The sequence below is a fragment of the Nanorana parkeri genome, unplaced genomic scaffold, assembly GCF_000935625.1.
Source record: "Nanorana parkeri isolate BGI_ZX_2015 unplaced genomic scaffold, ASM93562v1 scaffold833, whole genome shotgun sequence".
In the NCBI taxonomy this organism is placed as follows: Eukaryota; Metazoa; Chordata; class Amphibia; order Anura; family Dicroglossidae; genus Nanorana; species Nanorana parkeri.
The window spans coordinates 265,964-283,601 of NW_017307101.1; the positions used below are offsets into that span (position 1 = coordinate 265,964).

The window sequence follows — 17,638 nt, forward strand, 5'->3', positions numbered from 1 at the left end:
CATCCTGAGCAACATGAAGAATTGCTGCCAATATTGATCTAAGCATTACACTACCTGCTTTGGAAGCATCGGATGCAAAGATGATTATTTCCATTATTTCATCTGTCAGTGTTTAGGAAATCTGCAGAATATTTTCTGGTGCTGACTGCACCCCAATATTTTATGACTGTTCGGTACTGCTGGTGTCCTATTCAATGCTCTGGTTCGGTTCGTCATGTTATAATGGCAAACAGCAAAGAAACAGAAGACCACGACAAGTATTTGTTTGTGCTCCAGATAGTGTTTTGCTGGTGTATGATCGGAGAAAGGGCCACAAGCCGATTTCATGCTGTGTTTGGATTGTATATTTTATAATCCAGTTATTAAAATTTCTCTGCTCTTATTCCTTTACAGTGTGTCTTACATGTGAGGCTTCATTTTTCTAACGTTTTAAATCGTCCATCACATTTGCTTGTTTGCTCCTATGTTGATTTTCTTTTGTGTGTCATTACTGCTGGGTTTAGACAGAATCATGTTCTGTGCTTGTTAGAGATGCCTTTGTTTTTGCTGTATTGTGTAGGAGATTGTCAGTGCTTTATCTGCTGCTTATTTATCTGGTCAGTTTGACTTGTATACTTTGTGCTTGAATTTATTTTTTCTAAGTGTTACACGATTATTTGCACAGGTTTAAAGTTTGCTGATAACCAAGACTTAGATGTTTGCTATTTTTTTTATATAAAATATGCAAATAAGCCTCTACAGGAGGGGAAAGAACATATGGCCATTTTTACTTTTATCATTTACCATTTACTATTTCATTTTCATTGTTACAGACAGCAACAGGAGCTCTGGCACTACATGGACAGCAGGTGATTTACAGCAAAAATCACAAAAGGAAATCTCTGCAGAGCTGGAAAGGCAGAAAATAATTCAAGAAATGAGGAAGAAAACTAATCTCAGCAATGACAACAGTTGGATAAGGCAGCGTAGCTCCAGTATCACTAAAGAGACGTCATCTGTTCCAAATCTTATGAGAAGGTATGCTTTAGCTTTAAAAGAAGAAAAAAACTAAAAAGCTAGACATAGATTCCAGAACGTGGTCCAACATGCAGTTGCCTTGAAATCACAAATATCTATCCATAAACATTCATAGCAAAGTTACCTGATCATGCTAGTTAGCGGCGATAGATGAGTGCAGACACCTGGAAAGAGAAATAGGAGGTGTATGTTGCAGTTTGATAGCAATCATGAAATGATATGCATAGTAGCAAACTTAAACTTGTTGGCTTTTGGGTCACAGGAGTGCATTTGCTGACAGTCACTGCTCTCTGCTGGGAGCAGAAACCGAGAGCTGACCAGCGGTTACATGATCACTCGGCTCTTAGTCTTGGAGCAGACGTGGGACACCTGCAGTGAAGTATTGTGGAGAGTACATTTTGTTTACTTGCTGTAAAGTAATTTTTATAGGGTATTGGAATAGGTCTGTCCTAAAATCTCACCAACACATTGTAGATCATACGTTACCTGCATAAGACATGCTCTGGTCAGTTGTAGTGGAGATGTTTGGGGCACTAGAATAGATTCTCCCCCCCCCTCCTTTTTTTTTTTTGTATAAACAAAGCTTGCTTCTAGTGTCTTACACAGAGGATTCTATTTGCTTTTGCAGAGGTGAATCATTGGATAATCTAGACTCAAACCCAGGTTCCCAAAGACCGTCTTGGACAAATCATTCATCATCGTACAGCTCTTTGTCATCCAGTCAAGATTTTAGTCAACCATCTCAAGTGGTTTCCACATCTAACCGCACTTACCTACGTGACCCATATTCCAGCCTCCCAGTGTCTTCCTCAGGATCTGTGCGGAATGCTTCCCTTTCTCAGACATCTATGTCCTCTACTTTACCTCAAAATCAATCTACCACACAGACATCTGGTCAGCAGCGCAACAAGTAAGAGCACTGTTTAATTTATTTCATTTGTAGTCGTGTTTGAGTGCATTTCTTCTACCTGTGACAGTAGGACCATTTAGCAGGGATCAGCACTCTGAAGCTTTAATAGAGTTTCTCTGTTGCCTAATTATTACCTAGTACATCCTTTGTAAAAAAAAATCATCCTTAGTAGATCGGTCTTGCATGGCTTTTCAATTGTGAAAGAAAAGAATAGCATTGCAGACCTGATCATAAATAAGTTTCAGCTGGCATTTGCCCTGGATAGGGGCCAATTACCATGGTGTGGTCTTTGTAAGTTTCCGGCTTTTTTTTTTTTTTTTTTTTAAGATTTGTTTACCTATTGCTGCACTGTTATCCTCCTGTTGCTCCCATTGCAGTAACCAAACAAAATGTGAGTCATTAAACTAATGTTTTCTTTGAGATTTAGCAGTTAGACTGTAATTACATTTTGACTTCCATAATTGTTTCCTAGCTAAAGATGTTTTTATTCCTCAAGTCGTCAGATGGTGCTTCAGAATTCGTCGCTGCGGTCTAATGCTGCTTGTCTACAAAGGATCCCCAATTTTCTTCTTCTTTTGACTTGCTTTTACATTCCAGGATTCAAACAAGGACTGAGTTATTTTCTTATTCTGTATCTAGGTCAGTGAGCGGGAAGAAGTTGTGCTCTTACTGTAATAACAGTTTGGGCAAAGGAGCTGCCATGATCATCGAATCTCTTGGTCTTTGTTTTCATTTACATTGTTTTAAGGTGAGACTATGAGGGGATTTCAGTTGATCCTCTGTCAGCTTAACTAATCCGCATTGCTGTAGGTACTAACATTAATCCTGTGCATGTTGGAAGTTCATTGATATGGAAAATCCTGTCAAATATTAAGAGTTTATACTACAACCTTTTTTATCAGTATTATTCTTAAAAGGCTTAAAATGCATCTCTAGGAGAATTTAAAAAAAATTTGTGTAAAGTAGGAAAGGGTTAAGCGGTTAGTCCCTTAAGTTTTAATTGCCATCTATTTGCACTGAGAACCATTATCACCGATCAAGAAAATAAGGGGAAATACAAAATTTAAAATGTGTCCTCAGAAGTACAAGGAAATTTTTCAGTGGGGACAACAGTCTGATGGCAATTCTTATCACTTTGGGAAATTTCCTTTTAACTTTCTGTTTCTCTGGAAGTTGTGAATAGAAATTTCCCCAATGGTGCACTAAGGGCTAGTTCACACCAAATGCATTTGTGATGCAGTCCATTCAGTTTGGCAGCTGCATCAAAATCACATCAATGCTTTCCAATGGGATTTATGGTGCTCTGTTCACACCAGTGCAGTCCGTTCCGAAAAAATCCTGCTTACCACATTTTGACTGTACCGCAACACATGAAAATGCATTAAAAACGCATGCAAACACACTGGACTGCACCTTAAAGCCCATTTTAAGCTTAAAGTGTTAAAAACACTGCAAAATGCATCGCACTGCAGCTGCACAGATGCACGCAGTTCTGGTGGTATCTAACCCTAACAGCAAACAAAGGGCATGGTTTCTAGTATATAGAAACCTAAATCGTTTGCACCGAGTCCTGACCTCAACCCTACTGAACACCTTAGTACCTGACTTTGTAAGTGATTTTTCCCATGAATGGGCACAAATTCCAACAGATGCACCCTACAATATAGCTGCAGGGTGACAACTCCATATTAATGCCCATGGTTTTGGAATGGAATTTCCAAAAAGTCCATATAGGTGTGTTGATCATGTGTCTACAAACATTTGTGCATATTTGGGTCTATATGTGGGTCTATTTATCGTGGTTTCACCCAAGATTTACACAACTTTCACTTTTCTAAGGTTTACACTTTTTTCAAATGAAATCTTATGAGAATATGTGAATCTTGGATGAAAGTTTTATACATTTTTGATGAAAACCTATTTAAGAAATAGAACCCTGTAAAGTACTTAGAACTTTGAAAAAGTGGGTACTAGAAAGATATCCCCAGCACCTACTCCATTGTATTACCCTATAAATGCTGCCATAATTGATTCCTTTGTTCGTAACAGCTGCAAGATGCTAAATGTAACTGTTTAAAAAAACAAAAAAGGGAAAGCGAAATCTTTAAAAACTGGTTTTCTGAAAGCTCCAGACTACTTTTATATCATATATAAAACGGTTTTATAATTTACATGGTAATTTTTTTCAATTCTGGCACCTATGATGTAAGGAGGGGTTGGGGAGGAGTGACCACGCATCTTCTGAACCTAAACAATGGTCAGATGGTTATGGGCCTATCTTCAAGCCCCAGCTATCTGGTGAACCTTTGTAACATGCACAGGACAAAAGAAGGCCAGACATTACATTAAGATACATGTATAACATAGAATGCTAATCTGTAGCTAGCCTTTCTGGTGGTGCATTAAAACCATAATAGCACACATTTCTGATTGAATTTTACATCTACAGCTGCAACAACAAAGTATATGTTTGTCTTTCGTGTATATTAATCAAAGCATAATTGGTATCGAGCTGCGACTGTGCATTGTCTTCTTTCTTATAAGCTTGGAATGCTCTTGAAAACCTGGTGCTATTTTGAAAAATGTCTCTGTGCCGCATCTGTTTAGCTCATGCCAAATCTCTGCTCTTTTACTGGTGCTTTGTTGGATATTCTGCTTTTGCTTGACATGATCACCTTTTGTATAGTAAAGTAACCAAACCTAATTGCAATGCGTGCCTGCCAACTAATCCTCTAATCATTTAATTTGCTTTGCTGCTTGGGTTTAGATGTTTCAGGCTGTGCTGGATCTGTCTTCTAAACTGGAATGTGTGCAGAACCCTTGCAGTGTTTTTGACCCTCTTGTCTTTTTTAACAGTGTATTGCTTGCGAAACTGACCTTGGAGGATCCCAGTCTGGAGCAGAAGTCAGAATCCGTAACAATGACTTGTTTTGCAACAGCTGCTACATTAAATTTAAATGTAAGTGCATATAATCTGTGTCATGTCAACGTGCAAATATCTCTATGGTTTTACTATCTGAACTATCTTTATGCTTCAGTTTATGAAGCAAATAAATAGTTATCATAGTTCAAGAAGATTCCATGACAGGTATAAAACCCAATTTGTAAAATTAAGGTAGCCCAATGTGTTCTCCATAAGTATTGACCTCTTAAATGTTTAGCTTACCACTAAGGTAAGACATTGTGGTGCTTAATCTGTTTAACATCGACTATATATATAGAATGATCTTAAAAAGAACTATAAAGAAACTATTGGAGGAACAGTCTTGTTTTGCTTTTAATGACAGTATGCAATACAGATTTAATGAGATGATCTTGGGTCATTGCGTGAAATTGGGAATTACATGCAGGCAACACTTTTTATAACAGGGTTATTTATATCCACTTTTTATATTTGACAGGAGTAGAACACAGTGATGTATTTCCTTGTTTAAGCATCATAAATGTACACATTAAATTATGCATCGGGTGTCTGTTAAGTTACTTGTGCATTGTGATGACGTGTAACGGTTTTAAAGGAACACGGCTGTATTTTACATCACCTATTTCTTTTGTGTACCGTAAGAAAGGACATAATGTTTTTCATTGTGGCACTAGGCATAGAAACTCATGTGGCGGTGTTGTCCTTGAGAATCACAAGTTTAAAAAAAAGTGGAAAAACTCATGACAGTACACTGGAAGTTTTGTGACACACTAAACACAGTGCTAAGGGTCTTAAATCATTTTTTTTTTTTGGTTCTTTACCTTTTTTAATCACTTTTTAATCATAGGAGATAAGCCCTAAAAACCTTCAACAGAGTTTCTATGGCTTACCTCCTACATTTAGCCACTCGCTCCATGTTTCCAGTACAATTCCTGGTTGTCATTTTGACAGGCAGCAATAGCAGCAGGGAATTTTCATAGCAGGAATGGGTCTAAAAACACAGCTACTCCTGTGTAAAATGACACTTGCAAGTGTCATTGAGTAATAGTTTACCAATGTATGGGTAGAATGTTTGTTTTTTTATTTTTCTGTTTCATTCATATGTAGATTGAAGGTGTGACCTTTTGATCTGCATATGACCTCATTCAAAGAAACTTTGTAAAACCTTTTAAAAGAAAAAAATGAAAATTTACATTATTTAATAATATATATCTATATATAGATGTATACCAATCCGCCATAACATTATGACTACCCGCCTAATATTGAGTAGGTCCCCTTTTGACACCATCCAGCCCTGACCCATCTAGGCATGGACTCCAGTAGGCCTCGGAAGTTATGCTGAGGTATCTGGCACCAAGCCATCAGTAGCAAAGCCTTTAGGTCCTGTAAGTTGCGAGGGGTGGTCTCCATGGTTGACTTGTTTTTCCAGCACATTCCACACAATTGGATTGAGATCTGGAGAATTTGAAGGCCAAGTCAACACCTTGAACTTGTTTTCCTCAAACCATTTTTGAGCCATTTTTGCAGTGTGGCAGGGAGTATAAACATGCTGAAAGAGAACACTGCTATCGGGGAATACCGTTTCCATGAAGGGGTGTACTTGGTCAGCAACAACGTTTAGTTAGGTGGTACATGTCAAGTAACATCCACATGAATGGCAGGAGCCAAGGTTTCCCAGCAGAACATTACCCAAAGCATCACACTGCCTCAGTCGGCTTGTCTTCTTTCATAGTGCATCCTGGTACCATCTCTTCCCCAGGTAAGCAAAGCAGCGGGCCATCCACATGATGTAAAAGAAAATGTGATTCATCAAACCATGCCACCTTCTTCCATTAAAAAGGTTGAGTGTTCTGCGCTACGAAACAGACCCCAAGGGAGAGATTTTACAGAGAGTAAGGGTTAACCGCAAGCTGCTGGAACTAAGGCCAGATAAGCCTCACAAAATAGTTTTAGAATAGTGAGCGCTATGGGTCTCCTGGAGTGAAGTGAGAGTCCAACAATAAGTGGTATAAAAATATATATATATGAATATCTCTAAGCAAACATCATATAATGTGAAATAAAAATGCTAAAGTGATATGTGAATAAACAAATCGAAAAACAAAAATGTAAATCAACTAATAAAATTGCTTAAGTATAAATAAACAAATAAATCTTCAATAGACCGTGTGTCCGTGATTTTTTTCTCTGATTTTAGATTCAGTTATATGCACACTGTAATACAGAAAAAATCAGAGAAAAAAATCACGGACACACGGTCTATTGAAGATTTATTTGTTTATTTATTTATACTTAAGCAATTTTATTAGTTGATTTACATTTTTGTTTTTCGATTTGTTTATTCTCATATCACTTTAGCATTTTTATTTCACATTATATGATGTTTGCTTAGAGATATTCATATATATATATTTTTATACCACCTTCTTCCATTGCTCTGTGGTCCAGTTCTTATGCTCATGTGCCCATTGTAGGCACATTTGGCAGTGTACACGGGTCATCAAGGGCACCTTGACCGGTCTGCGGCTATGCAGCCCCATACACAACAAACTGCTATGCAATGTGTGCTCAGACAGCTTTCTATCAGAACCAGCATTAACATTTTCAGCAATTTTGAGCTACAGTAGCTCTTCTATTGTATCAGACAACAAGGGCAAGCCTTTACTCCCCATGTGTATCAGTGAGCCTTGGCCACCCATGACCGACACTGTTACTGGTTTTCCTTCTTTGGACTACTTTTGGTACGTCCTGATCACTGTAGACTGGGAACATCCCATGAGCTCCAGTTTTGACGTTGGTTTGACCCAGTCGTTTAGCCATCATAATTTGGCCCCTGTCAAAGTTGCTGAGATCCTTATGCTTGATAAAAAAATTTCTGCTTCCAACACATCAACTGAACCACAATGGTTGACTATTGATATGGTCCAAAAACAATTAGACAAAATTAAGGTGAACAAAGCACCTGGACCAGACGACTTACACCCACGTGTCCTCAAAGAATTGAACTGTCATTTCTAAGCCATTGTATTTAAATTTTAGAGACTCTCTAATGACTGGCTTGGTACCGATGGATTGGCGCAAAGCCAATGTGGTGCCTATATTTAAAAAGGGATCAAAGTCTTTACCAAGTAATTACAGACCTGTAAGTTTAACTTCAATAGTTGGGAAGATACTTGAACGTTTGATCAAGGATCACATGCAATTGTTTTTGCTTGAAAATAATATAAGCGACAGTCAGCATGGATTCACAAAAGACAGAAGTTGGCAAACAAGCCTACGTTCTTTTTATGAGGAAGTGAGTAATAAATTGGACAGAGGAATGGCTGTGGATATAGTATACTTGGACTTTGCAAAAGTGTTTGACACAGTTCCCCACATGCGGCTAATGTATAAGTTAAGGTCAGTAGGTATAGAGTATTCAATCTGTAATTGGATAGAAAACTGTCTAAAAGACCGTATTCAGAGAGAGGTGATCAATGATTCATACTTGTACTCAATGATTCATACTCTGAATGGTCTGAGGTTGTTAGTGGTGTTCCCCAAGGTTCAGTGTTGGGCCCCTTACTGTTTAACCTATTTATAAATGATAGAGTTCTCCATCAGGTCCCCACTAGTGATTGACAGCAGCAGAGTGCGGGTGCAATAGCTACTTTGCTATTGGCTATAGCCAATGGGAATCTAGCAATGCATTCCTATAGCAAAAATGTTTTTTGTTTTTTTACTGCAGCAGAACCGCCGGCCAATAGAAAACAGTTGGGCGGAGCTAGCTGTCACTGCTAGCTCCGCACAATCGTTTTCTATTTATTTTTTTGTACTTTTTAAACTATTTTTCTGTTCTGCTCGGTCCCACAGAGGGACCGAGCAGAACAGCCAAGCTGAATGCTGCCCAGTGGTACACTAACTATGTAACTAACTATGTAACTTCAGAGACAAAATGTTCACTTGCTGCCTAATATGTCCCACCCACTTCCAGGTGCCACTGTAACCAGATAATCAAAGCTATTCACTTTAATAGTAATGGCAATGTTATTACCCTATAAAGAGGCCCATTGTAGTCAAAATTGCTCTGGTCTATAAGGGGTATAAAGGTACAAAAGCAGTTGTGCACATTGGGTGTCATACACATGCCCAAAAATGTTTTGGGGATTTTACACATTTGCCATTCAGTTCCTCGCTTTTAAACTGATATCTAGTCGTTGCTGTGTAACTAGAGTGACTATTCTGACACTTTTTTTTTTTTTTAAACCACTTTTCAGATGCGAGTTAGAAATACACGAAGTACCATTGTTACTTTGTATTTACTCTGTTTCATTTATCTGCATATTAGAGATGAACTTTGATCTGTGTTTTTTTTTCCCTAGCCATTAATAGTTCAACTTTTTACATTTGTATTCACTTTGTTTAAGCTTTAGTGTTATGAGAGAAAAAAGCAAAATTGAGAAAACTCCTTTAGTTCATTTGTAAATAACGTTACAATGCTTTCTACCAGAATCATAATTTAGTGTCATTTTAAACAGGGCAAGTTATAGGATAAAATGTATACCTTTATCTACAGTAACACTTAACTTTTTTTTTTTTAAACTACCACTGATGAAAGAACAAAGATGTAAAACATTTTTTAGTTTTGTCACTTTTTTTTCTGGATTGCATAAGACAATATCACCAAAAGAAAGCCTTGTTTGTCCTAAAAAAATGTGTTACTTGTCTTAAGTAATGAGAACCGTATTGCTAAATAAACAGGCTCATAGCAGAAATGTCAAAATAACTCTTCTATTGGTGGATCAAGGTTAATATAGGGGAGGGGAAAAATGACCCAAAATTTCAGCTGCGGAGATCACATCTTAGCCTTATGGTATTCATAAAGCCTTAATACCTCTTAGTTAAAAACAAAACCATCATGCATTTCAAGAGATTATAGAAATGTATGCCGCCCATATTCAAATCTAGAAAATGTACATTATAATGTTTACTTGTGATTTAATCCTCTTCTATTTTATATGACCCATATTTAACCTTCAGAACATTAGTAAAGTGTAAGTTGTCCTTGTTTTACACAAATGTGAAAGCGTCCTTCAGCTCAAAGTTCTGATGGCATCATATGCAATCATGCACTTTGTCTCCTGAGAGCACTGCTAAATTTTGCAGGGCATTAAAAGAGCAATTATCTTTAAAAATGGTAGGTAAGGGGGTGTGTAGTGTAAGCTCTTATTTTATTTATTTTTTATATATAGCTTTGAGTCCCAGTAGAGTAGTTACATCCATCCCTTAACTGTAAAATGAAAGTCAATTTAAATAGCATAGTTTATAATTAAAGTACTTGCTATTATTTCTCAGCGCTTTAAATGTGAATGTCAAGTTAATAAACTGCCTTGATGCATAGAAAATCTCATATCGGAGGACTAAGCATATTGTGCATTTTATCTCTCCATAGCTGGGCTGCCCACCTCCATGTGATGGTCCTATTACTGCAGAGCCACTTCTAGAAGAGGCTGAGGAGTACCGTTCAGATGATGATGTAAATGTCTAAGCACAAGCTGGATGTGTGCTTCATATGGCTTATATACGTTATCTGTAAGATATGACATTGCAGTTGCCTTTTATTCTTGTATTACCTCTTTAATTAGATTTTGTTGACATATTTATGAGAGGATAATCAAAGCTAAGGGGCGTGTTGTATTTTCAGTGTTCTAAAATCTTTGTAAAAAAGTACGCTTTTATGTGTAATTTTGTGCCCTTTCGTCTATTTCATTGCCGGTGTCTGAAGAGGGAATTCTTCATTAAAATGCTATTTAAAGTGGAGTATCAAATTAATAGTTGAGTGCTGTTGCTTTTTCTGGCAATATATTTTCAAGAGCAAATAATATTGAAATGCATTTGAATCCACCTCGAGGTATATCAACGTTTGTGGTCATGTGCAGCAATGCTGAAAATTCTAATTTTCTGACGTTCAAAATATCTATGCAGGGATTGTGCCTTAACACTTGTTCCTTTATTTTCTTTTCTTTGAAATTATTTGTTAAAAATGTTTATTTTCAAAAGAAACTTTCTGTATCTAAAATATTTTCTGATTTACTTTTGTAAATAAAATTGTGGCTGCATTTGAATCAGATATTAGTGTCTTTGCTTTATTATTTAAATGATATGACTGTCAAGAGGAAAATTGTTTTAGATCATTTAAAAGAAAGTCAACACAATTTTTTCCCAAATCATATTAAAATATGAGTAAAATTTTCCAACGTACAATATTTAAGTAAAAACAAATTGTCATTTAAAAAAAAAATAATGAATGCGGTTAAAGGAGAACTGTGGGGTTAAGGCTTTTCCCCATAGTTCTCAGGGTAACGGGAGGACACAAACTAGCGTCCTCCCGTCACCCTCAGCCACAGCTGAAGCAAATCCCGACAATTATGTCTGGGTCCGCCCAGCTGCGCGAGTGACAGCTGGCTCTGCATATCTAGAGGCAGGGCCAGCTGTCCCCGCCCCGTCCGATCTGCCAGCCAGCAGATCGGACGGGGCCCCTGTCACGGCAGAGGGCTGTGACAGGATCGAGAGGTGAGCGAACACCGGTATGTGTTCACTCACCTCCCGATCTACTGAGTCGACCTGCAACAGTCTCATTGTCACAGGTCCGCTAGAACTATGAGGTGAGTGAAAAGCACTCACCTCATAGTTCTCCTTTAAGCCTCTACATCAGCGAAAGTGAAATTAAAAACAAATAGTGTTGGGTGTTGATGTCACTATACAGTATATGCGCTTTGTTCTGTAAGCTAATGAAAAGACTAATTTTTCCCAGTAAATGCCGCCATGCTTGATACTGGATCATTTATTACTGTATAGTTGACAGGTATATTAGGGGATTACAGTATCCTAACAGGTATTTCTCCCTCACATTCACACAGATTATTTACTACAACTGCTAATATTTTTTTCATGTCCAGGTTGCACAGATATTTTTAAATCCGTAACACCTTGAACCGAGCACAATGTGTGCGTTTAACATGTACATTAATTTCAGAGCCCATACAGACTTTACTTCACTTAAGCTGGCCATAAACTGCCAACCTGCAGGCTGAACGAAAAAAATGTTAACCGATTCCTTCATCCATGCTATACAGCTTGAATGGACAAACCACCTGCTGGGTGGGTGGTGTGCCGCTGTCAGAATACCTGAATAGTGACGGCAACTAATTGGCTGCCATCATTGTTCGCCTGAACAATGTTCCCTCCCATTTTCTGTAGGGTGCCAACAGGGCCACCCACTGAAAGAATTTCGATCGGTTTATTAAAGTGACATAAAACCCTCAGATTTTTTAACATAAAACAATAGTGTAATGTGTGTCTTACTGTAATCCATGGTTGTTTCCCTTCTCTTTGCTGCTCTTCCTTTTAAATCTGTATCTGTTCTCATGCTGGGCAGAACTTCTGTTTTGCAGCAGACTGCCTTGTCTCAGGAATTGATATATGGTGTCTGTGTATAGGTTTGTATAGGCTTGTAACCTAGGCCAGCACTACAGGAAGAGGCTCTGAGCTGCAAAGAGAAGTTCTCCCCCAGCATGAGAAGACATGAGGATTTAAAAGGAAGAGCAGCAAAGAGAAGGGAAACTACCATGGATTAGAGTAAGACACACATTACAGTATTGGTTTATGTTAAAAAATCTGAGGGTTTAATGTCACTTTAAGGACCGGCTGAAATTCCTACAGTATATGGCCAACTTTGGCCAGTCAAGCTCTGATGGTACTGTAAATACACCTTTGGTCAGATTTTGTAATTTTATTATTTATCTTATATTATTTATCACATGTCAATGCTCCATTTCCAAAGCTGCCCTTCCATGACATCAATATTAAGTGTAGAAACTAGGGATGCACAGATACTTTTCGAGTACCAGTGCAGATACTTGGCATTTTCATGAGAACTACCGGGGTTGCAGTGGTTGCAGCTGGGAACTGGCTATGGCACTCCACCACTGTCCTGAAATCATTAGTCTGTATTGTTTTAGAAAAACTGTCACATGACAATAAACAAAAATGTATCAGTACTCGTACTTGTAAGTACTCGGCAAGTACCAGTACTCGTACTCGCAAAACTGGTATCTGTGCATCCCTTTATTTATATTTATAAAAACAAAATCGTACATTAAAACAGAGATGTACAAATCCCGGGAGCTCCGTGTGCTCCTTACAAATGACAGCTGCCTCCTAATTTTTGAATTTTTCTCTAGTCTAGTCTTGGAGCTCAAAAGTATCGGTACATGTACTCATACTTGTACCGAGTACTGTACTTGGTATCTGTGCAACCCTAGTAGAAACTGGTGTTTTCCTGTTTCTAGGTACACTAGTTTGTCTCGTATTGTTTCTCTAAATCTTTGCAGATAGCTGATGAACAGTTGCTGTTAGTGGTAGTTGAGGGCAGGTTTCTGGATGCACCCCATTTTAACTAATTTTATGCCAAGGGTATGGACATAATAACCTTTCATTTCAGTGCTTGACATTCTAAATAATATGCCCTGGAAACACAAATGGAGATTATCAATCATAAGTGTGCTTCTTTACCCAGGTAGATATAAAAGAAGACTTTGCAATCCTGGTAGAACATGTAAGTGGTTATGACAAAGATGCTATACTATTTTTAATTCATTGTTGCCTAACCAGAATTCAAATCCATAACTGCTTGTACTATCAGTGTTGATGTATTTTAATAGTAATAATATAGTAATTTTTTTTAGACAGCTTGATAAACTTGAGTTTTTTTTTTCCAACTTTTAAAAAAGCTACTATGTAACATCTATGTTAAAAGGTGCACAGCGCTACCAATTCAAGAAAATAAACGGTATGACAACAGTAATCCTTCTTTAAGTGTATATTGGTGTATATGAAATTATTATTATACAGGATTTATATAGTGCCAACAGTTTGCGCAGCGCCTTACAATATAAGGAAGACATTACTGACTGTGACGGACTGAACCGGGGGCTGCTGGAGGAGCCTCCCTACTGACTACGGACCTAGGGCTGCAGAGATGTATTACCCCAGAGAAATTTGTTTGCTGTGTGTGTTTTCCTGTTTAATATTTTTTTCTAGAGAGAGTGCTTTTCACTATTTCACTCGATTTGAACCATCCGGACTTCCCTCTTGTTTGGATACCATCTCTGCTAAACATAATTTTATGAAGGTAGCAGGCTGTCTGGAGTGGCCATTGTTTAGGTTGATCAAGCTCTCGTCTAATTAAGGAATTCCAATGCGGCACCCTGCTGTCTGGGGCAGTGGATTGTTCATTGTAACACACTGAACTCTCATCTGATTTTGTGAGGTATAAACTCTGTGTGCTTTCTTCAATAAACCAGTTCATGTTTCCACTCAAGTCAGTGTTGTCTGATTCTTGGGGTAAGCCCATGCTATATTCACTTGCTTCTAGTTCCAGCACCCAGGGAACAGGCTTAAGATGGAGATATCCAGTCGAGGTATCAGGGAGTCCGTCACAATTACAATCGCAATACAATTCTAGACAAGATGTTAGGGAGGGCCCTGCCCGTGAGGGCTTACAATCTAAAGGGGAGGGGCAAGTGATACATGAGGAGGTAGCTGCGTGGGGATGAATTGCTTGAGAAAGTGCTTTCTACTGCCTCAGTATCAGCAATTTCTGCTAAAGTGCATCCCCAAATTATTTAAATATAATAAATAATCAAGTACTTCCTAAAAAAGATATATCTCAAATCTAAATAAGTTATAACATATCTCTAAATAAATGTAATAGTGACAATATTATAAAACAAGTATATAAAAAATTGTCCAATCTTAAAATTTCATATAGATAATTGTTCATTCACTCCTGCAAAAAGTGATAAAAGAATCCAACCAGTGCTCCACACCATGATGGTGTCTTAATAAGATCCCAGGTGATCCACAATATTGGATTTCGATGTTTTCAAGTGATGATGAAATAAAAAGAGCGCTCTATGACAGAATCGTTTACCTTATTGATTGACCGCAAATTTTAATATTCGCTCATGTTAGTAGGACTTATTTGTTTTAAAAAAACCTTGTCAAGTTCTTACTGCACGATGAGCGGCCTTTTATTTTTTTTCTAATATGGCGATGTGAGCGGAGGCTGATCAAACAGATTGCGGAGTGGAGATGAGTATTGGAATCAGAGGATGAAAGATTGCTGTGCTTTAGTGCAATATTATATCACATGTGATTTGATCGTCTCGTTGTTCTGGAGAGTGCGGATAAGAAAGCTTTATCTTTGCACGGGGAGAGTGACACTTTATTTCACCACTTGAAAACGTTGAAATCTATTTTTGTGGATCACCTGGGATCTTATTAAGACACCATTGTGGTGTGGAGCACTTGTTGGATTCTTTTATTTTTCAATAAAATCTTAATTTTTAAACCAACTATTTTAAGAGATGAGGAGTTGAAAAAACAAGATGTGTATTAACCCCTTCATGACTGAGCTTGTTTTTGGTTTCTGTTCGTAAATGACTGACACACTTTTGACATTTTTGCTGTGTGATTCTTCCACGTCAGTAATATACTTTCTTACAAAGTGCACCCACACATATTATATATTGTTTTTTAGAGGACAGATAGGGCTATATATTTATATCACATATGTGTGTCTAACGCCTCACTTAGGACAAATACAAATTAAAAAAAGAGGAAAAAACGTAAAAAAAAACTTTTTTTCCCAGTTTTGATTTGTAGTATTTTTTTTTAACAAAACCAGCACACTTAAAAAAAAATGCAATACATACATTCATTTATTTGTCCCTTATTTTTAATTTTTTTACACTTTTCACTATTTTTTTTAATTTATTTACACTTTTCACTTTTTTTATACTGACAAATTTTATTTATTTAATTATATCAGGCAGTCATTGTGAATTAATCTCACTATTACTGCTTGATAAATTAATACATTTTTTTTATTATCAGGCTGCTTCAAACTTCAGAACAGCCGATAATAAGTTAGTGACACTGATCCTGCAGCAGTTCAGGATTCAGCTGTCAGTGAATGTTTCAGAAAACTTAAACATTCTACTTTCAAGAATAGATACATTATGTGTCTAATACATAACATTTTGTATCTATTCTTGAAAGTCAAAAGATAAAAAAAAAAAAAAGCCAGTATAGCTTGAGAGAGATATCTCTCGATCTATACGAGCTGTCAGAATGCCGGCAAAAGCCGACATGTGTGTCTGCTTTGCTGTGACTCTCAGACACCCGATATTAAGGTATCGGGTGTCTGAAAAAGGTTAACCCTTTCAGTAATGGATCTCTAGATAGTTAGACATCTATTACTGAAAGGTAACCGCTGATTCTCAGCGTTTAGCAGCCTTCTAGTGCAGCAAATAACTCGTCACGTACAGTGTACGTGACGAGTCATTTGGTCCCTTTGTGGCTGGACATACAGTGTACGTCTCCCGTCACGAAGGGGTTAAAAAAGTAAATTCATTAAGGCCCATTCCCACCAGATCAGTTGCGCTGTGATGTGTTTTTGAACGAATGGTAACGCAAGGGCATCGAAAAATAAATGAGTATGCATGGGGCTAGTTTACACTGCTCCATTCCATTGTTACATTGCGCTGAAAAAAAGTAGAACATGCACTGCTTTTTCAGTGCAACATAATGCAACGGGTCCGGTGTAAATCAGTCTGATTTACCCCCTTTAATTGTCTGGTGATCTTATGTTCGAATCCTTTAAAACATAGACTGCAGCAGATCTGAAGGTACAATTGCAAGTCAATGGACCCTCTGACTTGTGATTTCCTTCCGATTTTGGTGTGAATGCACCCTAAATGTCATTTGTTAGTCTTGTGATCTGTACACCTTAGGGCTCAGTCACACTAGATGCATTTTGGCCAGAACGCACTGCCTCGCATTGCGGCCGGCTCACTTTTCAGTGGTGTAGGAGGGGGCGTGGCGGGCCATTCAAGTGAATGGCGCCGTAGCCACGCCCTCCGGCAGCAATGCGATCCGCCGCACAGGATCGCAAGATACATTGTGCCTGCGGTCCAATCCTGTGCGGTGCGATCAAAATGCTACAAGCACTATTTTGATAGCACAGGACCGGACCGCAGGCACAATGTACCTTGCGATCCCGTGTGGCGGATCGCATTGCGGCCGGAGGGAGTATAGGCCTATGTTATTTATGGAAAAGTGAACTGGTGAGATGTTTTTGTGTTCAGCCCATAGATGACCTCACACTTACTTGGACCTTCATTGGTCCCTAGTCCTTCCCCTAATATCTGTTGTTCTTATCCCCAGCTGCATTATTGTATCAATACATAGTTACCAGTGGGGATTGAACTTCCATGTATTTAAATTTGTGATGCAGAATGAGAAGAGTATTAGGCTGGGGTTCCACTTTAGGGCAAGATTTTAAAATATGTAATCAGTTTTAAATAAACATTATTTTGCACTTTTTCTTAAATCCTGATGTCAACCAGCAAAAAATCAACTTCATATCATAGTTAACTGTTATTTTCTATGGTGATGACATCTCCATTTTGATTAGTTAAAGTTAAATGATTGCCTGACATATCTTAAATTACAGCAAGTACAAACAGATGTTCTTAAACACATGCCTTCAGAATATTGTAATAAATGAATAACTATGTATACACAGGTGTAGGAAGCCGTACTGCACCTGTACAAGCTATTAGAACTAATGTATTGTAATGAAAGCTACACAGATTTTGCTAAATTAGTAGTTACATTTTCCTACTAAATTCTGACATGTTCACGCTGAAAGTTTCTACTACACAAAACTAGAGAATTAT

General features: G+C 37.8%; 1 protein-coding gene across 1 annotated transcript in view; it reads left to right on the plus strand.

The window, feature by feature from the left end:
• Positions 1 to 10,714, plus strand: part of LMO7 (LIM domain 7) — a 152,099-nt gene extending 141,385 nt beyond the window's left edge. The window contains exons 27-31 of the mRNA XM_018565316.1: positions 813 to 1,017; positions 1,646 to 1,927; positions 2,567 to 2,675; positions 4,784 to 4,886; positions 10,285 to 10,714. Coding sequence (XP_018420818.1) covers positions 813 to 1,017; positions 1,646 to 1,927; positions 2,567 to 2,675; positions 4,784 to 4,886; positions 10,285 to 10,307 — 722 coding nt within the window. The 3' untranslated portion in view covers positions 10,308 to 10,714. The remainder of the gene's footprint in view (positions 1 to 812; positions 1,018 to 1,645; positions 1,928 to 2,566; positions 2,676 to 4,783; positions 4,887 to 10,284) is intronic.
• The last annotated feature ends 6,924 nt before the right edge of the window (positions 10,715 to 17,638 follow it).